Genomic DNA, 24,518 nt, shown 5'->3' with positions numbered 1-24,518 from the left:
GAGGATTTTATTTTAAATTTATTTTTTTATTTTTTGGATACTATTACTATAATTTAAAGTTCACAATCCCCTCTATATATATACTAGCGGCTAAGCCTCCTAGAGGCCTCTAGTGGCACTGTAAACATTTTTTTCAAATATCTAATATGAGAAATAATTTGTCTATGTTACCTTCAAGTTTTTACGCAAAGGCGAGAATTTTTTTAAAAATTTCGATTTTATGATTTCTTTCCCAAAATAGTTATAATCCTTCCCGGGACCTATGAGAAACTACCATGTTAAGGGGAACCCGATCGGTTCAGCGGCTAAATATCCTTTAACTTTATAATAATAAAGTAAAGGAAAACTAAATTGTGATATTTTAATATTTATACATACAATTCTAAAGGTACAAATTTGCAAACTAAACCAATTTGATTTTCATATTTTTCTATCTTATGACGAACAAAATTCATCTAATTTCCTTTCTTTCTCTTTGAATTCAAATCTAATTCTGAAGTTGAAATATTTTCAAAACATTTCTAGATAGTACTTTTCTGATAGTATAAAATTATTTTTATCAGGGCCCGGCAGCTGCGCGCCAATCGCGACTAAATTAAACCCATTTGGGTGCTTTGTAAACATTTTTGAAAAACGGGATTGTCAGACTTCCAGCTGATTTTTTTTGTGAATTTTAAAAGGTTGATTTTCCTTACATTCGGATGACTACCAGTTGCCAAGCATTGATTTTATTTAACCCTTACAGATCGGGCCCCAATTCCCACCTTAATAGATCGGGGGGGGGGGGGCTCAAAGAGCCCCCCCCCTCTATCTCGGCTCCTGGTACAGATAAAGACGTAAAGTTTTTTTCTGGTGGTTCATGTGTATTTTTAGTGAAAATTACTTTTTCTAGTCATAGCAGTCAGACCGCTCCTTAGCCGCTTTTTAGCGGCCAGCCGCTAAATTTTAAAACAGCTGTAGAGCGGCCAATTTTGCAGCTAGGATGACCAAATTTTAGGACGAACTTTTATTTTTCATAACAAAAAAATTACTTTTTCTGATCATCGCCGAAAAACGTCAAATAACGGAAACCGCCATTTTCGGCGGTTACGGCGGTAAAACGGCGGTTGGCGGCGCAAATTAATATTTTTATCTGTTTATTATTGCTCAAGGATTTACCAAAAAAAATTATAGGTCTCTAGCTGTAATAGAAGCCACGATATTCATGATATATGTCTGTAGTAAAAGCCGGACAAAAATCGGTCATAAAGTCGGTCAGGGAGCGGTCAAACGGTCATAACACTATTTTTCTCAGAAGGTCATTGATAACTAAGTATTCACCAAAAAAATTTTAGGTTTTTACCTTATACACAAAAGTCATAATGTAGAAATTAAGATTTTTTTCAAATTTTTTTTGCTACCCAACCGACTTTAACCGGACACCACGACCGACACAGACCAGATATCCTAATAAAATCAACTCTTGCCGACGTATAATTACTAAACTTAAAAAGTCATGAAGTTACAGCTCTCCATCTTACCTACAAAAAAAATGAGATTGAAAAAACTAGAGGGGGGGCTCTTTGAGCCCCCCTCCCGATCTGTAAGGGTTAAATAAGACATTCTCTAGTTTAAAAAATCTTCCTAATGCGTTCTAGTAGTAAATAGGATCATAGATGACGAACATACATTCTTACTTCATTTGATAATCCTTATAATAAAGTAACAGGATGTTTGTGCGACTGTCATTTTCTGTTTGTTTGTACCAAAGGATCTCACTAACCGCTGAACCTATCGGGTTCTCCTTAACAGGGTAGCTTCTCATCCCGGGAAGGTCTATAACTATTTTAAGGGAGGGTACCACTACCCTCCCAAGAGAAATAACAAAAAAAATCAAAAAATATTTAAATATTCGTAAACTTTAACGTAACATTGCTAGGTATCGCAGTGACTTGAAAAGAGACTTGAAAGCAACATAGATAGGTATCGTAGAGACTTGAACAAGTGCCAATAGATGCCTCTAGGGGCGTAGCCGCTAGTAAAGGGTACATAATGCAGTACTTGTCCCCTTCCTTATTGGATAATTATTAAGCTTAGAAAAAGAAAATAGTTTTAACCTGTTCATTTGTAGTAGTATGAGCCAGATATGCCATTACATTTTCATCAGAGGAAAAGCTAACAGCATCAACATGTTGTCCTAAAGAAATATAAATTTTACTGTAAAATGTTAGTAGAATCAAAAATCTTGTTAAAAACTTAAATCTTTTCATGCTGATAGCGGCCAAACCTCTACACGGCTGAGCATAAATGTTTATAATATAATCCCAGAAAAGGAGACCTTTTACACGTATTTACTCTAGCCTGACGTGCATAATTTTAAATAACTATTACTGCAATTGATTTTTAGAGATAATTTTAAAAATAATCGCTCTAAGGGTTATTTACTTAATCAGTAATTTAGTTAATTTCAACAACTCTGTATAGTTTATAATGCTTCCTATATTCAAACTCCTCCCTTCCAAATATAAATATATTTTTTATTTTATTTAACGGCATATTGGGGCAAAAAAGACGGGTTTTAATCTTATAATTGTACATTTTTTATCCGCGGAAAGCTATTTTAATATGATTCAAGAAATAACTATTCCAGCATACGATAAATGCCAATCGTGTGTGTGTGTGTGTGTGTGTGCAAAGTCACGTGACCTACCTGGAGAAGACAGAGTCCATTGTTCCTTGGTATCCAGATGGATGTGTACAAGCATGTGTGTGTGTGCAAAGTCACGTGACCTACCTGGAGAACACAGAATCCATTGTTCATTGGTATCCAGATAAATGTATACAAGCATGTGTGTGTGTGTGTGCAAAGTCATGTGACCTACCTGGAGAAGACAGAACCCATTGTTCCTTGGTATCCAGATGGATGTGTGCAAGCATGTGTGTGTGTGTGCAAAGTCACGTGACCTACCTGGAGAAGACAGAATCCATTGTTCCTTGGTATCCAGATGGATGTGTACAAGCATGTGTGTGTGTAAAGTCACGTGACCTACCTGGAGAAGACAGAACCCATTGTTCCTTGGTATCCAGATGGATGTGTACAAGCATGTGTGTGTGTGTGTGTGTGCAAAGTCATGTGACCTACCTGGAGAAGACAGAATCCATTGTTCCTTAGTATCCAGATGGATGTGTACAAGCATGTGTGTGTGTGTGTGCAAAGTCACGTGACCTACCTGGAGAAGACAGAATCCATTGTTCCTTGGTATCCAGATGGATGTGTACAAGCATGTGTGTGTGTAAAGTCACGTGACCTACCTGGAGAAGACAGAACCCATTGTTCCTTGGTATCCAGATGGATGTGTACAAGCATGTGTGTGTGTGTGTGTGTGCAAAGTCATGTGACCTACCTGGAGAAGACAGAATCCATTGTTCCTTAGTATCCAGATGGATGTGTACAAGCATGTGTGTGTGTGTGTGCAAAGTCACGTGACCTACCTGGAGAAGACAGAATCCATTGTTCCTTGGTATCCAGATGAATGTGTACAAGCATGTGTGTGGGTGTGCAAAGTCACGTGACCTACCTGGAGAAGACAGAATCCATTGTTCCTTGGTATCCAGATGAATGTGTACAAGCATGTGTGTGGGTGTGCAAAGTCACGTGACCTACCTGGAGAAGACAGAATCCATTGTTCCTTGGTATCCAGATGAATGTGTACAAGCATGTGTGTGGGTGTGCAAAGTCACGTGACCTACCTGGAGAAGACAGAATCCATTGTTCCTTGGTATCCAAATGGATGTGTACAAGCATATTATTCAGCTCTATCACAACAACATTATCCAATAACAAATAATATCCAATAACAAATAATATCCAATAACAAATAGTATCAAATGCTTTGTTTATGTCAAACTAATCATATGTAAGGAATCTTAAGGGATGAGACGATGGGCGTCAAATTGATATACAATACATCCCGGATGAAGTGCTAGTTTGGAACCAACCAATCAGAAGTCAATAAAAATGCCCAAAGTTTTTGAGCAAATAAATTAAATAACATGATTATAAACTTTTGGGTACTAGTGTAATTTACAGTCTAATGTCCCCTGGCCCTACATAAGAAAGAATATTTTTTTGAGTAAAAATAGTACATTGATCCCTAACAGGGGCGTCCAAGCTTTTTATTTTGGGGGGGGTAAAATTTTTTTAAGGGGGGGGTAATTCGGTTTTGGGGGGTAAAATGGCGCGCGAAGCGCGCCGCAAATTTTTTTTACCCCCCCCAAAATTTTTACCCCGGGGGTAAAATTTGCTTGGGGGGGGGGGGGTAATTACCCCCCATGAAATCTGTTGGCAGGGGTAAAATTTGTTTACCCCCCCCCCCCAAAATTTACCCCCGGGGTAAAATTTTTTGGGGGGGTAATTTAAATTTTATCAAAAATTTAGTATTAAAAATGCGCGCGAAACGCGCAAACATTTTTTTTGTTAGAGATTTTCTATTTTGGGGGGAGTATTTACCCCCCCAAAATTGTTTGGGGGGGGGGGTAAATACCCCCTCCTAAATGGTTGGGGTTAATGGGGGGGGGTAATCGCCCCATTACCCCCCCCCCCCTTGGACGCCTATGATCCCTAATGTGAGTTATTTGTCTGTGCAGAAAGTTCTCAGTAATCCTTGTCTTGTTTACACTTTTATAGTTTGATATTGCTGCGCTATTTATGAACGTAATAGTTATTTATAGTATTGTATTAAAAACAGCTTTCCGCGGGTATTTAAATGAACAAATATTAGAATAAAACTGGTATTTACTTTATGATTTTTAAAAAATATTTGTGTAAAATTGTCTGTAATACGATAGTATACATGATTTTCCCGTATGGCTGAGAATCGATTCTAATCCAGCGATATTAATCAGTCTCGAAGCCATGCTGGAAATGGTCTCCCTGTTATTATCTTAGAAAGTTGGATAAATGTTCCTGGTGATCTGCCACAAGATGTTCCCTTCGGACTGATATTAATTAGTTTTTTTTATATCATATGCAGAGCTGTATCCCTCTCTATTTTTTTTAGGTCAGCTTTGGTTATGTTATTGTGGTAATACGGCAACAGACGGACGGGCAGTTTACAGAATTGCTACGCAGTGACTTATCATAACAAGCCTTCTGCACTAATCCCATTACATCACCATTCACCTCATGACCGCCGGTGACCCCGCTGTCCAGCGGTCAAACTGGCCTGCCCAAATATAGGGAGGGGCACGGACACGCAGCTATCACGCGCCCCTCACGCAATTATACAACCGGGAGGCGCTGCCTCCCCTTTTACCACAGCTACCCCCGCAGACTGTCTACCGCCGTGGGCTAAGCCCTTGTGTCCCACACCCCCTTCAAACCTAACCTATTGTTATAATCTGTTGTATATATATAGTAAACATCCATCGTAAATATTATTCAGTTAAATATATAATTTCTGTATGACTAAATCCTGCTAGTTTGTTTTGGTAGAATAATTCAAGGCTAAGGCTCGTTGGACTCGAACTCGCAACCGGTGAGCTGAAACGTTTCGGCTTACCACATCTTGGTGTCAGCGTGTTTCAATCGAGCCTTACAGAAATTAGCCTATTCTACCTCTGATTGGACCCTTTGGCAAGTAAGGGGACAGTCAGCCGCCAACTGAGAAGCCAACTGACCCGTGCGACGGCCTTTTTAGGCTCTGTTTCGACATGCAACCCCCCTGCTTGTGGGTGCGTGGGGAGTTCATCCCACTCCGTGGTGTCCCCATCGACCGGGAGACAGCCGAGAGAGAGTTGAGTTACGAGTGGCCTCTGCCAGGCCCACTGCCAGAGCAGCCGCGTGTGGTTGAGAAAGGCACGCACTGGGTGGATGCGGCGCTAAACGCCCATAGGTGGACCAACCTGCTAGCCATGGGATTGCCCCCAGTGCCCAAGGTGCCTCTAGAGAACCTGCCAACGACGTTTCCCGAGATTGCCAGCCCTCCAGAGCCGATCTTCTCCGCCGACACCTTCATCAACGGCCAGCCGTGTCCACCTGGCCCCCTCTACCTGGGGCCCCCAGCCATTCAACCAGCCAAGTCCGAGTCCAGGCCCGTCAAGTCGCGGTCTGATGCACCCGGAGCCACGCTCAACCCCCAGGAATCAGCCTCTCCTAGCGCCGAGCCCGTCAAGTCGCGGCCGAACGCCCACGGAGCCCAGGCTGGCCCCAGCGCCCCGGCCTCTCCCAGCGCCGAGCCCGTCAAATCGTGGCCGGACGCCCTCGGAGCCACGCCTGGCTCCGACACCTCAGCCCCTCCCGACGCCGAGCCCGTCAAATCGCGGCCGGTGGATCCCGGAGCCGAAGCTGACCCCGTGCCAGCCACGTACAGGCTAAGCGCTGTCACTCCAACTGATGGCCAACCACCCCACCTCCGCCGTACGGCCAAGAGGGTGGTCTTGCCTGGCCGCAGTGTCATGGCTGTCCCTGTTGAACTAGTGGGGCACCGTACTAAGGATGCCATCCAACTATCTGCCCCAGAACAGAGGTTTGGGGAGGATCTTGTCATCCCAGAAGGCCTGTATGCCCACAGGCCTGGCTCCACCAGCGTGTTTCGAGTGCTGGTGGTAAATGAAGGGGAGATGCCCCTCCTGCTGGACGCCGGCCTCCCCGTGGCTGGGGAGCTGGTCAAGCCTGACATTTTGGAGGTTTCTGATAAGCCTCCCCCTCATATTCATTCGTTCCAAGAGCCTGTTGAGCCCCCAGATATGCAGGAGCTGTGGGAAGCCCTTGAGATGGAGGAGAACGAATTTCTGCGCAAGGACCCCCTGCTCAAGAAGGAGGTCTGGACCATGTTATCAGAGTACAGGGACGTCTTCTCAAACTCTACCCCCGGCTGCACTGACGTAGTAGAGTTACAGCTGCGCCTCAAACCAGGGACCCAGCCGATCCGCCAGAGATTTAGGGATCTGAACCCGCGGCAGGAGGCTGAGCTGGAGAAGCAACTGGACACCTGGCTGCAAGAGGGAGTCATAGAGCCTTCAGACTCCGCCTGGAGCAGCCCCCTGGTGCCCATCAAGAAGAAGGACGGGAGCACTTGCTGGGCAGTCGACTACAGAGCCCTCAACAAGTGCCTTGAGCTGGACAGCTACCCCTTGCCCAGGATCCAGCAGCTGGTAGAACGAGCGGGAGGACACCGCGTCTACAGTGCCTTAGACGCGGTGGCTGCGTACTTCACCATCCGAGTGTCCGAGGACAGCCGGCCCTGCACCGCCTTCACCACCCCTAGGGGCTTGTACCAATGGAAAAGAATGCCCTTTGGCCTCGCTACGGCACCATCTGTCTACTCCAGATTTATTGCAGGGGTCCTGAACCCATTAGGCACGGCCAACCTCCAGTCATATCTTGATGACGTCCTGACCTTTCACCAGGATACCTGGGCCCACCTGGCTAGGCTCCGGGAAGTCTTGGAAGCCCACCGCAGGGGAGGAATCCGCCTCAAGCCAGCCAAGACCAAGCTGTTTCGAGCCAAGGTGGACTATCTGGGCCACACCCTCAGCCGTGAGGGGATAGCCATGCAAGAGGATTATATTGACCGCATCCTGGACTGGCCGGCCCCCATCACCCCCAAGGACTTGCTGGCGCTCCTGGGGTTCTTTGGATACTACCGCCTGTTCATCCCAGAGTATGCCGACCTCACCTACGAGATGAATCGGCAGAAAACGGCCAAGACACTGACCTGGACGGCTGAGATGGAAGCCCAGCTGCTACAGCTCAAGGACAAGTTTCGCCAAGCCCCCATCCGAGCGCCGCCCAGGTTTGACTTGCCGGCTGTGTTCCAGCTCACCACAGACTTCAGCAGCCGCGCCATCTCTGCCATCCTCAGCCAATGCCAGGACGGCAAGGAGAGGCTGATTGCCGCCGTGGGGCGCAAGACAACCGACCCCGAGACTCGTTACCCGTCCTGGAAGGGAGAGATGGCCGCCATCATGTATGGAATTTGGAAATTCCACGGCATCTTGTCCTACCGTAGCTTCCAGATCAACACTGATTCCTCAGCCTTGCTACAGATGAAGTCGCTGAACACATCCACAGGGATGGTGGCTCGCTGGCAGGAGGAGCTAGCGGCCCTAGATTTCACTGTCTGCCACCGTCCTGGCACCCAGAACACCAATGCTGACGCCCTCAGCCGCCGGGAGGACGATAATATGCCGACAGCTACCGCTGAAGAATTAGCAGAGCAAGCTGAGTACATTCACACCCTCTGCCAGCTAGGGGAGCCCGCAGCTGGCCGGCCCTCTGCCGCACGGCTGGACCCGGCTAGAGTGTTAGAGGCACAGACACAGGACCCCCTCTTGCTCCGTGTCCGCCAGTGGGTGGCCGATGGCAAAGCCCCAACTAAGGCTGAGCTACGCGGCAAGGAACGAGACGAGCAGCAGTACGCCAGCCGCTTCGCAGCCCTGGGACTCGACGAGCATGGCTGCCTCACCACCACTGACCAGACCCTGACAGGAGAGAGAACAAGATACCTGCTGCCTTCGGCCCTCCAGCAGGACGCGTTCTTTCTAGCCCATGGGACCCCCATGGCCGGGCACTTTGGAATGGACGCTACTATTGCCCGCGTCGCCATGCATTTCTGGTGGCCCAACCGTCCCGTGACGTCCGCCTGATGGTTCAGACTTGCCCCGAGTGTGTACAGAAGGTTACCAAGGAAAGGTTGAAGTTAGGGATACACGTGCCCTCCCGCCAGGGGTATCCACAGCAAGTCCTGTTTATTGACCTGGTGGGGCCGCTGCCAGAGACCCCAGCCGGGAACCGCTACATCCTCACCTGTCAGGATGGGTTCAGCCGGTTTGTCAGCCTCTACGCCATCCCCAACAAGCGCACTCTCACGGTGGCTGAAGCCCTTCTGCACCGCCACCTGGCCATGTTCGGATGTCCCCTGAAGATCCACTCCGACAATGGGATGGAGTTTACCGGCCAGGTATTCAAGGAGCTGGCCTCCAAGCTCGAGATTGGCCTGACACATCCACCGCCCTACAACCCGCAGTCCAACCGGGTGGAGAGGTTCCATCGGACGCTCAACACAGGCATGCGGCTGTTCCTAGACAGAGACGACAACAACTGGGAGCCACACTTGCCTGCCATTGCCTTCGCCTACAATACCAAGGCCTGCAGATCCACGGGCGTGACCCCATTCCTGGCCTACTTTGGGAGAGAGGCCAAACTTCCGGTGGACATGGTGCTCCGGCTGCCAGACACTGAGTATGCCTCGGTCCCAGCCAACGTCCAAGCTCTCCTGCAACGCTACCATGCCGTGTACGACGCAATCCAGCAGCGAGAGGAGGGAACCATCCGGAGGAGCGCGGCCGCCTACGAAGGCACGGCCAAGTACGAAGTTGGAGACCTGGTCTGGTATCTGGCCCCCCGCCTGGTGCCAGGGAAGGCAGCCAAGATTTACCAAGAGATGGACTGGCCCTTGGAAGATAGTGCGACAAGCCACAGACGTCCATTATGTCATCAAACCTGCCTCTCCAACAGCCAAGATCTCGGAGGTCACCGCGCATGTAGGCCGACTGCGCAAATACACTGCCCATCAGATTCCAACAGACATCCAAGGCGACCTGGACGGCAACGAGGACGCCACCGAGCTGCCCGCCGGAGCTGCGGCGCTGCCAGCTAGTGACCCAGGACAGTTTCCAGTGTACCAGCCAGCAGCCGCCGCCCCACAGCCTAGCGGCCAGGATCGCGACCCTGTAGAAGAGAACCTGCAGCACCAACCCAACGAACCACCGCCGCCGCCGCCAGCTCCAGAGCCACCTAGAGATGCCATCTGGAACCCTGATACTGACATGGAGAACCTGCCGGCCAGCAGCGAGCCTGCAGGAGGAGAGGCGGCCACTGAGATGGAAGAGGCGGCCCCAGAGGACGAAGCTGAAGCGATGTGCCCCCTGCTGATGACAGCCGTCCCCATCCGAGTGGGAGCTAGGAGGCCAAGTAACCTGGACCAGGCAGGGGCCCCCATGGAATTTTACGCGCCTTCCTCCATCGTTATTCCCCCCTTGGGAGCCTCCAGAGTTAGCCTAGGCCTCCGTGTCCAGCTACCCGCCGAGACAGAACTAGTCCTGCAGACAAGGCAAAACTTCCAACGACGGGGCCTGGCCGTCGCCAACCCACGGCTGGAAGCCAACCGGGAGTTGACAATGTTGATATCCAACCACAGCCAGACAGAGCAGCGAGTGTCCCGCGGAGCCTGTATAGCCAGAGCTGTTCTCCACCGAGCTGTGCCCCAGGAAGATGTTGTCCTGCGCAGACAGAGGTTGCCGTATCCCCAGGTTCAAGGCCTGCCGGCTCGGGAGCCCCGCAGCCCTTGAAGGGGAGGTTGTGGTAATACGGCAACAGACGGACGGGCAGTTTACAGAATTGCTACGCAGTGACTTATCATAACAAGCCTTCTGCACTAATCCCATTATATCACCATTCACCTCATGACCGCCGGTGACCCCACTGTCCAGCGGTCAAACTGGCCTGCCCAAATATGGGGAGGGGCACGGACACGCAGCTATCACGCGCCCCTCACGCAATTATACAACCGGGAGGCGCTGCCTCCCCTTTTACCACAGCTACCCCCGCAGACTGTCTACCGCCGTGGGCTAAGCCCTTGTGTCCCACACCCCCTTCAAACCTAACCTATTGTTATAATCTGTTGTATATATATAGTAAACATCCATTGTAAATATTATTCAGTTAAATATATAATTTCTGTATGACTAAATCCTGCTAGTTTGTTTTGGTAGAATAATTCAAGGCTAAGGCTCGTTAGACTCGAACTCACAACCGGTGAGCTGAAACGTTTCGGCTTACCACATTATATTAAGTACCGGGTAGTCCCGCTTAAAGCTTAAAATCTACCTCTCCCCCCCCCCCCCCACTTGAATTATTTATTTCTAAAATATGTTTTGGGTTCTTTGCTCGCTATCCTATTTTGAGGTAAAGCGCCAAAATAAATTTTGTTAAATTATTGAGAATAGCAAAAGCATTGAAGGTTAGATAAAAGGAATTGCTAAAAACTTACCCTTCTACCCTGCTAATCCTTCACACTAAAATAGCATAAAACCTGCCTAGATCTATTCCAAACATTATACAAAGCTGTCGGGCATACAACCACTTTTTTTATAATGAGGAGAAAATATGATATAAAAATTATTTTCCTGGCAACAACAACGATTCCTTTTCCTGATTTAATAAATCATATTTTAAAGATTATTATTTAACTATTGGTTAGTTTGTACAATCCAATCAAGCAAGGACGTACAAGGGGGTTGGGGTAAAGAGGTGATTACCTCCCCCCCCCAAACGAATTTTCATTTTTTTCATTTTAGCCCCCCTAAAAAACAAATTACCTTCCCCCCCTTAAAATTTTTTTTACCCTCCTCATCCCCAAATCAAAAAGCTTGGACGCCCTTGCAATGAAGATTTAATAACAGACACCAATATTTTAATTTAACGAACAAAATTCCGTAAAGTTGTGAGTAAGCTTCCAGTCAAATGCGCTATTTAGGTCAAACTGTTATTAAATATGCGATAAACTATACTATAAGTTTAAGACTTAATAAGCGCATTTGACTGAAAGCTTGCTTGCGGAATATTGTGAAAGCTACTATTCCATTTATAAATTTTGGGGCCAGTGCGATTTACAGTCCAACCTTGGTTAAAGTAATCATGTTTTTAAATTAAGTTTTTAAATCCAAATATTGAAAGCTAAAAGTTACCATCTTCCTATTTTGATTTGTAGTCTATTATCTACTTTATTACTATCTATTTATTAATCTATGTTTTATATTATCTTTTTTAATATGATTATATTCCTTGGGGTCCCCACATAGCATAACAAGGATCTAACTCATCACCAATTTCAACTGGATGCAGCTTAATAAAAATAAAGATTATTAACTGTCACATTATGTAGTATACTAGCGGCTACGCCCCTAGAGGCCTCTAAGGACATGTAAACTATTTTCAATCTATTTACCAAAAAGTATTTTTTTCGCCACTTGATGGTGTTAGCTGGTTGTCCAAAATACCCGCAGGGCGGCATTTGTTTATTTTTTTATTTGCAGGGTGGTGGTACCCTCCCCCAAAATAGCTATAAACCTTCCAAGGACACTGTAAAGGAGCACCATATCGGTTCAGCGGTTAGCGAGATCCTTCGGTACACAGACAGACAAACAGAATCCTGTTACTTTATTATAAGGATTGTATTTTAGGCAATCAAAAGTTTATTTCAACGACCACTGAATTACTAGATTTGAATCATTTAACTACTATAATAGTTTTTTTATCGCACCGCATTTTTCTGTTTTCTGAGGGTAGTATATTAATAGCTAAATTAGGAGGTTAAGTCTAGTTTTGATAGCCCCACAGGGCCCGAAGACCCGAACCCACAAAACTGGGACTAATTCTATGATTTTTGTTTATTATTCGTGGAAAATTCACTTCAATGTAACAGGACATATACTTTTACTATTTTTAATTTATATATAACTAGCGGCTTCGCACCTAGCCTCTAGGGGCTTTGCCCAAAGATAAAAAATAGGTACTACTGGTGCTGCCGCCTGTAGTTTTATGTGAACTAACTTCCCCATAAGAAAAAAATTGTGGAAAAATTGGTACCTACGCAAGAAAAGAAAAAAAAAATATTTATGGGGGGGTTGGGTGTGTCCCACCCCCCAAGAAAATAGCCTAAAACCATCACAGGACCAGTAGGTATATTCCCTGAAGAGTAGAATCCGATCGGTTCAGTGGTTACCGAGATCTTAAGAGACAGACGGACGGACGGACAGACAGACATCGTTCTACTTTGTATTATAGATAATGTACGTATATTTATTAATTATAGCTTTGCTACTGATAAATTAACATCTATGCAGTTATGAAAATTTTCTTTCTTGTGCTTGTTCCATTGAGTACAGTGTATCTTAAGAGATAAGACAATGGCCGATAAATTGATGTACATACCCAAGGATGATACACCAAATTCCCTCTTCTGTAGAAAATTCAATTATTGGTTGAAATGTTTGGACACTCAACTTAATGAATCACCCAATCAAAGTCCTCAAAGTTGTTAGACCAACAAAAAAGAAAATGTTATTAAAAACTTTGAGGACTAGTGTTATAAACAGCTCATTGTCCCCTCCCTTCCTGACATCAGTGTACCCTTGAAAAGTCGTGTTGACATTATTTTATTTTATTTACATTTGTGAATATGGAGAATGAATAAGAATCCTTGATGCACGGAAACTTGGATAGATCATTCCAAAAAAAAACTTAAAAATGTAGAGATTTTCATTTTAAAATGCAAGTCAACTCTATATTCATTACTAGCGGTTATGTAGCTGGAGGACTAAGTGTCTCAAAAATCAGCCATGTGACGTCATAAAAATGAGTGATTATCCATTTCTTTTTCATGAGTTTTCTATTTCACTTCTCCTCTCATCTCCCTCATTTTTATGACGTAACATGGCTGATTTTAAGACACTTTGTCCCGTTACTCCAGGGCTACTGGAGGAAGGGGGGAGGAGGGAGTCCACTTTACATTTAAAAAAAAAAATATTGTGTGGGGATGAATTCCAGGGGCTATTTCTCTTGGAAGGTTGAAGTTACCCTTCCCAAAAATAGTTATAGACCTTTTCTGAACAAGGATTCTTAGCTACAGATAGATATAATAATATGAAGGTCAGAACATCAATTAAAATCATGGATAATGACATCCTCGTTAAAAAGAGAGAAAGGAATTTTTCATGCATTGAACTATCCATGCAACCTTGCTGAGTTGCATACATACATGTCTTGAATATGAAATTGAATTTATAAATTTGTCTACTATCTTTTTTCTTATATATAATATCCAACTATCAGCGGGGCTAAAATTGTTTTATATGTACATATCTGTTGGTTGGTCCAAACTTAAATACAACAACAGTTAAAGCGTTATCATTGGTGTAATAGAGAAAAAAAATGAAAAAACCGAAGAGGCGCTGTGTGACGTCATAAAAATACTTTTAAATCCATCTCTTTTTTAGAGGTTTCCTTTCCCTCTTCTTCTCTCATTCCTCCTCTTTAGACGTATTCTTATGACGTCACACATGACACTTCAAACTGGACAGTCAATCAAAAAGACAGACAGACATCCTGCTACTATAATTTGTATATATCTAACCAAACCTATTTAAATAATAAAACAATCCGACCATATTATTAAAATGTGGCAATCATTTGAAGGGGGAGAAAGTCACTTAAAAATCAGCCAGGTGACGTCGTAAAAACGAGGGATAATCCATCTCTTTTTTAGGGGTTTTATTTCCCACTTCTCCTCTCATCTCCCTCATTTTTATGACGTCACATGGCTGATTTTAGAGTAACTTTCTCCCCCTAAAATTATTTTTCAATTTATCAGATATAAAAAGTAGAACTTCTGAAAAATCTTCCAAAAATTGCGTTGCTCGTATTATTAGAATGAAACGTAAGGTGACAAAACATACAAAAAGTGTTCGTTTGCAAAACATTTCTTTTTAGACGGATTATTGAGCCTGACAGCCCATCTAGAGTTATAAATCTATTATTTATATCTCGATTTTAAAAACTTACATGTTGTGAGTCAAAATGAAGAATATGAATTTGTCTGGGAGTCTCTCCTCGCCCCTCAACAATAAACATCAATCTAAAAACAATGATTTTTACAAATATGCAATTTTTCCCGTATTCATTCAAATCCGATGGATAGGAACCGGTCCTCATCCTTACGAAAAAACTATGTCTAGCATCGTATTATATCCACCTTTCTACGAATATAAAAATGTACAATCATTAGATTAAAACCAGTTTTAATCTCATAATTGTACATTCTATATCCGCGGAAAGCTGTTTATAATACGATGCGAGAAATAACTATTCTCTATTTTGAAAAACTATTTGTACATTGAATGACAAATCTTTTTTTCAAAACAAAATTTTAGGAAAAAAACAAACATTTTGAAGAAAGAAAAAACATATTTGATGTTAAATTAGTTTAGGTTAAGTACAGGTTAGAAAGGTTATTTGCAATTAAGAAACTATACCCTTTAAAAATTGAAATGAAGTGTAGACTGTTTTATCAAAATGTTATACTAAATATTTTTAATTTTCAAGAATAGATTTGATTTAATGAGATATACCAAAGTTTTTAGTAATACATATATGACAAAAAAAAGCATGCTATAAAAACTACCTTAAAAGTATTTGAAAATGGAAATAAATAAATGTATACGAAAAAAAGACAAATCAAGCTAAGAGATTTACAAATAATAAATTTTACCTCTCATTTTGTGGATCTGTTGAAAATGTAAATTTTGGAGTTTTTGCCACAGGTCCTGTAAATAATTTTGTTCTCATTCTAACTTTTAAAATTTATTCATTGAAATAAAACTCTTTATGAAAAAAAACAGGTTTTCTGTTTGACTGTCTGTATCAAAAGAATATACCATCAACTGCTGGACCGATATGGACCTTCTTTTTCCTGGTAATGGTAGGCCAATCACGCAGCCCCCCCCCCCCCCCTTCTTTAAGTGCCTCTGGAGGCGTAAACGATAACATTGTTATTAACAGGCTTTATAATATGTTTTTTTCTTAAAAGCAAATCTTTTCTATAATTAGGGTGGGTCAATAGATTTATAGTATAGATGTATAAAGAGCTTACTATTTGATTTCCAATTCCAAAGACCTAAAATTCTGCAGAAGGAAATAATTTCATTAAACTTTGCTTTCTAAATTCAGCTGTTTAATGCTTTATTTTGCTTTTTGTAAAAGAAAGGGAAAATTTTTGTAAAAAATTATCATTTCTGTCTAAACTTAATTAAAGTTTTTTAAACTACCATTATCAATTTCTAACAACTAGGCTCCTGATTATAAAATTATATTCATAATCATCTTTTCCGATTTACACTACTGCATTTATAAACCTAGTTATTTGTGATTAACAAGACATTTTTAAAAGCGAAGCTTTTCTATAATTAGGGTCGGTCCGTCCGTCCGTCCGTACGTCCGTCCGTCCGTCCGTCCGTCCGAGATAGATAGCTTTTATTCGTTAATTTAGGCATGTTAGAATTGTCCTATCGATTTCAAACTTTGCATGATGATTCCTGTAGTAGTTGGGTACGATTTAGAAAGCGTAGCAACTCTATAATCATTACTAGAATGTCCGTACGTCCATTTTAAACATGTTAATTTTTCTACTTTTTTAACAACAAATTTTCAAGTGTTCTAATTAACCGTTTGATCTGATTTTTGGTATATTGATTCCTGGGACAACAAAGAACAATATTATAAGCGAAGCAACTCTATAATCAAGTCCAAAAATGTAAGTATGTCCATAAACATTATCCTGCTTCAAGCAGTTTTTTAACAAATATAATTACAATTTTGCTTCGACTCTTATACTTTTAAATTCTGATTATTCAGTTCAGATACTATACAAGTGGTAATGTCCGTTTGTCCTACTGTTTCAGTGCTTCGCTTTTATGGATGTTGTCATCCTTGTTATTATTGATGTAAATACTTTCTTGCAAATCATAATTATCAAGTTTTAAGTGACATCTAGCGACAAAATAGAACTAATATATTGCAGACGCTCCCAAATTTATTTTTTGCCTGAATTTATGTTGTTTTCAATTATTTGTCTATAAAGGGTTGAGCTCTCTTTGAGTTGGTGGCAGATCACTCTGTGCTTATTTTAAGTAATTGGGTTATTGTCAGTCTTATGAGATCAATAGATAATTTTCAAAATATTTTTCAACAAATGAACAGTATTTAGACAATGCAAAAATGAATTTACCTAGGAGAAATATAAAATCATAATAGCTCATACATAGACCTCTAATTAAGGGGTAAAGGGGTGTTTACCCTTTTAGACTTTGAAACCTTTTATTTGACACCCCAAAAGTTTTTTTAAAATATGTTAGATTACAGCCTTGAGCATATGATACCCCTCATTCAAAGTATAAGCTTGGGCGTCCTTGAGTACACATTAGTTTGCAATTTGCCTTATGTTCTTTTGCCAGCTCCCGGTTGTATTTACATTTTTGAAAGATTTAGCTGATACCAAAGACCCAACCCACAGACGTTACAAGGCGCTTGAATAAGGAAAAGGGTTACACAGCTATTTATCACTCTACATATATTACTTTATTGAGATAGGTATGAGTTAGAAAGCAACGAACTCTATAATCGATACCAGAAAGTCCGTACGTCCATTATAAACATGTTGCTTTTTAACTTTTTAACATCAAATTTTTATGTGATAAAATTATCCGATTGGTCTGAATTTTAGAAAAATAATTCCTATGACAACAAAGTACATTGTTATAAGTGAAGCATCTCTATAATCAAGTCCTAAAAATGTAAGTATGTCCTTAAATAATATCCTGTATTTACGCAGTTTTTCAGCAGATTTACTTACAATTTTGTTTCGTTCGATTTATATTCTGATTATTCAGTTCAGACACTATACATGTGTTAATGTTCATTTGTCCTACTGTTTCAGGGCTTCGCTTTTATGGATGTGGTCATCCTTGTCTTTAATGATATTTTGCAAAGTTATCTTTAGAAATTGTCTTCCTAAGAATCTATTTAACAAGGATGACAACATCCATAAAAGCGAAGCTCTGAAACGGTAGAAAAAACGGACTTTAACACTTCTATAATGTCAGAACTGAATAATCAGAATGTAAATGAATAAAAGTCGAAGCAAAATTGTAAATAAATTTGTTAAAAAACTGCTTGATACAGGATAATGTTTATGGACATACTTACATTCTTAGGACTTTATTATAGAGTTGCTTCGCTTATAATATTATACTTTGTTGTCCCAGGAATCAGTATACCAAAAATCAGACTATCGGAAAATTAGATCACATACAAATTTGTTGGTTAAAATGTAAAAAAAATCAATATGTTAAAAATGGACGTACGGACATTCTGGTAATGATGCTACGCTTTCTAACTCGTACCTAACTTCTACAGGAATCACCATGCAAAGTTTAAAATCGATAAGACAATTATAACATGCCTAAATTAAGGGGAAAAGGCTATCCGTTATGGACGGACGTACAGACGGACCGACCCTAATTATAGAGAAGCTTCTCTTTTAAAAAGAATAGAATGAGAACTGTCCTGGGATCTTGAGCTTGTAAGTACAGGAAGCCGATACATTGGACACTTCTACATGCAGTTGCAATTCTTCTTCCTAAATATAAATAGTCCTTTCCATCAAAAAGCCTATTGATCACTGTAACCCCCCCCCCCTCCCCCTCCAACCATCTCCCGTATTTTTAAATTATATCTAAAATAAGTTTAAGCCGTCAATCTTAATTTGTTGCCGAGAAAATCACGATTTAACAAAAATGGTTTAAACAAACATACGATTTGATTTATAGAGTAGCTTCGCCACTAAAATCCAGAGGGATGTAGTCAATTCGGGAATTGGATGGACATTTCATAATTATGTATTTCTATGTATTCTAAATCTACTTTTCAAGTATTTCAATTCAAAATGAGTATTTTACAAAGTTTTGTACAGATTTTTTTTTAAATTTCCTTTCAGTGAAGTATATTCAGTACATTTTTAGATTTCTAATAAACCCTTTGAACACATAATAGTTATTTGTCGCATCGTATTATAAACAGATTTCTGCGGATATAAAATATACAATTATAAGATTTAAACCATTTTTTAGCCCCGATGTGCCAAAGTGTGAAATATAAAACCGATTAATATCCGGGAGATTAAAACTGGTACTCATTCATATGAAAAAATTATGTTTAGCCCGTGCCTTCGGCATCTCGGGGCTAAAAAACTGGTTTTAATGTTATGATTGTTCATTTTATATCCGCGGAAAGCTGTTTATAATACGATGCGAGAAATATTATTCCTTTAAAGCTTAGCTTCCCTCATTACTCTGCCAATCTATATATCTGTTTAATTAAAGAGAATATTCAATGTATAATTTATATTTATATTTCTTGTTTTCGCGTACTTTTCTCACTTTACCGTGCAAAGTTTTAAATAAAGCTGTACTATCGGCTACGCGCTTAGAGGTCTCTAGTGGCACTTTAAATGTTTGTTTTTTATTTCAAATATATAATTTGAGAAATAATTTGTCTATGTTGCATTCAAGTTTCTACACAAAAGCGAGAATATTTAAAAAATCTATATTTTTGTGATTTCTATTGGGAGGATGGTGGTACCCTCCCCCAAAATAATTAAAAACCTTCCCATGACCTATGAAAATTTATCCTGTTAAGGAGAACCCGATCGACTCAGCGGTTAGCGAGATTCTTTGTTGCAAACAAACAGACAGACAGACAAACATCTACTTTGTATTATAGATAAAAAAACATAATAAACATTACCTTAACCAAAAGCCCTTCCATTCTTATTTCTGATATATATTAAAAAATAACAATGTAAGTTCCAATTTTATCTTCAATGTTCAAGTAATAGGATCTTTGTCTGTCTGTCTTTCTGGCTTTCTATAGTTTAGGATCTCGCTGCACTGATATGGTTCTCCTTAACAATCAAGCTTATTATATGTCTCCCAAATATTATATACCTTCCAAAAAAATTTTACCCCCCTGCCCCCTCCTAAATGAAAAAGCTTGGACGCCCTTAGAAGTACATTGTAAAGGAGAACCATATCGATTCATTGGTGAGCCAAACACACACAGAACCTGTTACTTTTATATAAGGACTAGCGACTTCGCCCCTAGCCTCTAGGGGCTGTTCCCCAAGAGGTTTGATCAACCTATTTTTTCGTATTTTAGATTTGAAACAAAAATCTTTAAAAAATTATTTGTGGCGGGAATTTTTTTTGGAGGGGGGGGTGGCGGTCAGTCGACCCCACTATTTTAATTTTAGTTTCAAAACTATTTTTATTTTTTTTTTGGGGGGGGGGTGTCCAATCCCCCAAGAAAATAGTTATAAACCTTCCTGGGACCAATAAGGAACTACCCTGTTAAGGAGAACCCGATCGGTTCAGCGGTTAGCGAGATCCTTCGGTACAAACACACAGACAAACACATAAACATCCAGTTACTTTTATATAAAGGATGATGTATTTTTTAATATCCCTGTTGGCATATAGGTTTCTTCTTGAACTTCTTGCACTTTCTTATCTTCATCTAAACAATATAATGTTATTAGTTATCGCAACGTATTATAGACAGCTTACCGCGGATATTAAAATGAAAAAATGTATAATTAAAAAGATAGGTCCTTGCTAACAAAACCTTAATTTTATGATTTTTATTTTAATATTCGTAGAAAATTGCATTTTAGAGAACGTGTGAGAACTAGTTCTAATCCAGCGGATATTAATAGGTTTCGAAACCATACTGGAAAATAAGTTACAACAATCAAAAACACTTTCAAGGTAAAGTCTTTCATGACCCATCGACAACCATCATATGTGACATGTAAAGCATCGTAAATTCTAAAAACTTGGGAAGCTGATTTAAATCCAAAATTGCATATTATTTAAGTTTTCTAAAGCACATAAAAAACTTGTATATTAAAAAAATGAGAATGTGAAATACTTCTTCACTAATCCTACAGTTGATTCTCCAATTTAGGATTTGACTTTCATCAATAAAATGATAACAAACCTAATATCAATGTTTTTGAAAGTAGATCACCACCCCTTCGCCAAATAGTCCTGAAATAATGAATTTGGTTATCATTTTGCTGTTTGAGTATTGTACTAGTTTTATGGATTTGTATTATTTAAATCAATATATCAGGTTTATACAGTTATCATTTTAAACTTACGGCATCATAGATATTTAGGTAATAATCTTTTTTTGCAATATCATTTAAAGTATATTTCTTAAGCCTATCATTAACACATTTCTTTATACCATGTCAGACGAATGAAAAAAAAAAAATCAATGGTCCCCAAAGTTGTTAAGACAACGAATAATAAAATGTTAAAATAAGATAATACTAGTGCAATAAACAGTCCAATGTCCCCTCCCTCCTGACCTGATAGATAGTGACGAGTAGTCAGAATGTAGAATTTCTCCGGATAATAGGACATCATCCCCATCGTTAAAATTTCGTAGATTACCCACTTCATGCGATCTTTTCTCGTCTAGAATTAATAAAGAAGTGAAATCATTGATACAACCTCTAAGTGAACACCCCCTATTCCCCCTTTTGGAAAGGGACTACACCCCCCAGATACAAAGGTGGTGTTAAACTTAAGGGGGGTGTTAAAAAAAGTTTTGAGCAATGCGCGTCAATTTCTAAATTTTAGTGTGTAGGAGGCACCAATGGGGTTGTATCCATCCCCCTAAAACTAAAAATACACCCCTCTGATTGTCTGGATTACACCCCTCTACAGCCCCCTCATTTTTGTCTCAAAGAGGGTGTCAAAATATAGGGTTCAAAATGGGAGTAAAAGTACATAGACAAGAGACATTGTTACACGTAAACCCAATTTTATGCCTAAAATTATATTAAACCATCTATAAAAAGTCAGATCTTAACTAATAGCTATAAAAACTACATAAATAGCATTACCGACTGACTGACGGACGGACAAACAAAGTGAATTACAGAGTAGCTTTGCTACTAAAAATGAGCCAGGTAAGAATACTACCTACCTACACATGTTTGATTAACTTCATATGAACTCACACCAACAGATTTCAGGCCCAGTACTAGCAAACTAAAATAGTTTTTATAACTGTTAAAAGTGCAGCACAGAAACGGTAAGACAAACGGACATTAATACTTGTATAGTGTCAGAACTGAATAATCAGAATATAAATGTATAAGAGTCAACGCAAAATTGTAAGTAAATTGTAAATTGTTGAAAAACAGCTTGATTAAGGATAATGTTTATGGACATACTTACATTTTTAGGACTTGATTATAGAGTTGCTTCGCTTATTACATTATACTTTGTTGTCCCAGGAATCAATACACCAAAAATCAGATCAATCGGATGATCAGATCACATAAAAATTAAAGGAATCACCATGCAAAATTTGAAATCGATAGGACAATTCTAACATGCCTAAATTAACGAAAAAAGCGGACGTACGGACGGACCGACCTTAATTATAGAAAAGCTTCGCTTTTAAAAATTTTTAATACATTCTGATAATGCATGAATTTTTATATGTCTGTGTGTAGCTTAGATCCAAAATTTATGCTGATATTTTTGACATGGTAAATATGCAGAAGAAAGGTTGGGTATAGTCCCTTTCGTGGCAACGACTATTAAGGAGCGTTTCGTCGTATTTTCGCAGAAGATTTTCCCTTATTTCTAGCCTCTGCGAGGCAATCACCTAACCGAACCTAAAATAACCTACCAAAATCTACTATGAAAATACGAAGAAACGTCCTGAAAAAGAGGCGTTACCAGGAAAGGGACTATACCCGAAAGATTTATCAATTAAAAGAAAAAAACATAATTTGTGAACATAAAAATAACAAATACTTATATAATTTAGTCAAAATTAAATAACAAGGATGACAATATCCATAAAAGAGGCGGTTAACAAATCAGATGGTCAGACAAACAAACAACGAAATTATTAAGTAGTCAAAAAGGAAAACCCATATATCTAATCTATCCCAAATTACTTAATCTATTACAAATTATTTGTTACAAGAATCAAGTTTAAAATCGTTGGGACAATTCTAACAATTAAACGATTTGAGATCTTCGATTTAGAAGGATGAGCGCACTGATCTTCAAGTAGTTTTACTACATAAATGTTCAAAAATCACAAATAAATTGATAAAAAGAAGTTTCATAGTGCAATGGTCAAAAGATTATGTCATCCCTGTTTCGATGTTGCGACGTACAGATACTAAACAAAGAAAAGCTTCGAATAACAAATTATACTTACAACGAAAGTAAACACTTTGATAGAAGAAGATTTGTGTCCATGGTGTGGTTTTTATGTTATATTGCCACACAGTGATTTATAAAGTTGGGGTGCCGCCCCACAGTGGTCTAATAGGAAAACTTACAATGTCCTTTAAATTCTGAAAATTATACGAGTAATAAATTAATCAAATCTAATCTTGGGTGTTAAAGCAGGGATATTCAATTTTGGGGCCAAAGGGTTTCTTTACCCTTAACTCCCTTTTTAATTCAAAATTAGAAATACATTAGATTATCCCTTCCTCCCCCAACCCAGCAAATAAAGCTTGGACGTCCTTGTTCTCAACATATCTTAGTCCATTAAAGAATTATTCCAGAATATTAAATCCTGAGATTGCAGAAACCAAATGTACTAAAAGGTGTGATAATAAAGGTTTCCCAATAAGCATAAATGGCTTCGCCCCAAGGATCGACGGGCTTAACTCAAAACGGAAAGCTCGAAATAATTTTTTTTATAAATTAGATTAGCTCAACGACTTAAAAGTCTATGTAAGTTAAAGTTGCTGTACTATATATTTTCAACTAATTGCTATTTCTATAGACACAAATACCCCAAATATTTATATTATCATATTATATAAAGTAGTAAGCTTTTTTTGTCTGTAGCGATGGATCTCGCTAACCGCTGAACCGATATGGTTCTCCTTTGAAATGAAGCTTCTTATAGATCCTAGGGTGGTTTTAGGCTGTTTAATTTTTATAAAAAAAAAGTCGTTGTAAGGTTTTAAGTTATTTTTCTGCACTTTCATGTCTCTTCTAACATCCCTAGATACTAGGGACGCAGCCGCTAGTGTTGTTATACATAAACTATAATAAATATGTAAAGACAATAACATTGAAAACTTGTATGTAAACTGTATGAACGTGCAGAGAAAACTGTTCATGATTAATTTTAATTATTCCTTAGTCCAAGGACTTCAATTTTAATACAATACTTAACCAAGCGGGTAGATGAAAAATTTTCTATTCACTTTAATATTATACTTGCGGCGATGCCCCAATCTAAGGGCAGGGCACAGTATTCATTGGGTTGGGGGTAATGAGAAATATCGTATAACGATCCTAAGATGTAAATCTTAAGAAAATTGCCAAAATAATCACAAAACTTCTGTAAAATTGATAACTCAATCGGTTTAGTAGCTATTGAAATCAAAAACAAACAAACTTACTACTTATAATTGGGTATGGGGGCCAGTTTAATTTTTTTTCTTCTCAAAGAGGATTTTTATATATTCATACTGCTTAAACATAAAAATTAAAAGTTAAAATACATTTTATAAATCGACCTGTTTGGGTAGTTTATGTGGATTGTCACGCAAATATTAAAAAGAATATTTCATGCGTGGCTGGACAGAGTGTCTCAAAATTCAGCCATGTAACGTCATAAAAATCAGGGAGATGAGAGGAGAAGTGGGAAAGAAAACTCCTAAAAAGGAGATGGATAATGCCTCATTTTTATGACGTCACAAGGCTGATTTTTTTAGACACTTTGTCCAGCTACCTTTCTGGCATTTTATCGAAAGCTTTCTACAAGCTAATTTGCCTCTTATTAGTTTTGCCATTGTGGCAAT

At 39.9% G+C, this 24,518-nt stretch overlaps 1 protein-coding gene across 5 annotated transcripts in view; it reads right to left on the bottom strand.

Annotated features, from left to right (window-relative positions):
* LOC145330281 (uncharacterized) overlaps positions 1-23,044 on the bottom strand; it is a 47,489-nt gene extending 24,445 nt beyond the window's left edge. For all 5 annotated transcript variants that reach the window (XM_080174913.1, XM_080174914.1, XM_080174917.1 and 2 more), the window contains exons 1-14: positions 22,910-23,044; positions 21,653-21,717; positions 21,030-21,138; positions 20,654-20,703; positions 20,123-20,170; positions 19,403-19,434; positions 18,167-18,236; positions 15,312-15,369; positions 14,606-14,678; positions 11,829-11,887; positions 11,173-11,196; positions 4,948-4,980; positions 3,730-3,797; positions 2,097-2,176 (exon numbers count right to left, since the gene is read on the bottom strand). In XM_080174913.1, the coding sequence (XP_080031039.1) occupies positions 2,097-2,176; positions 3,730-3,797; positions 4,948-4,980; positions 11,173-11,196; positions 11,829-11,887; positions 14,606-14,678; positions 15,312-15,369; positions 18,167-18,236; positions 19,403-19,434; positions 20,123-20,170; positions 20,654-20,703; positions 21,030-21,138; positions 21,653-21,717; positions 22,910-22,950 (810 nt within the window). In that variant the 5' untranslated portion in view covers positions 22,951-23,044. The remainder of the gene's footprint in view (positions 1-2,096; positions 2,177-3,729; positions 3,798-4,947; positions 4,981-11,172; positions 11,197-11,828; positions 11,888-14,605; positions 14,679-15,311; positions 15,370-18,166; positions 18,237-19,402; positions 19,435-20,122; positions 20,171-20,653; positions 20,704-21,029; positions 21,139-21,652; positions 21,718-22,909) is intronic.
* Positions 23,045-24,518: the final 1,474 nt, after the last annotated feature.

This window comes from Acartia tonsa, chromosome 10 (genome assembly GCF_053477335.1).
Source record: "Acartia tonsa isolate MP-2025a chromosome 10, ASM5347733v1, whole genome shotgun sequence".
Taxonomy (NCBI): domain Eukaryota; kingdom Metazoa; phylum Arthropoda; class Copepoda; order Calanoida; family Acartiidae; genus Acartia; species Acartia tonsa.
The sequence above is the reverse complement of the archived record's forward strand: the minus strand, read 5'-3'. Positions and strand labels throughout refer to the sequence as shown.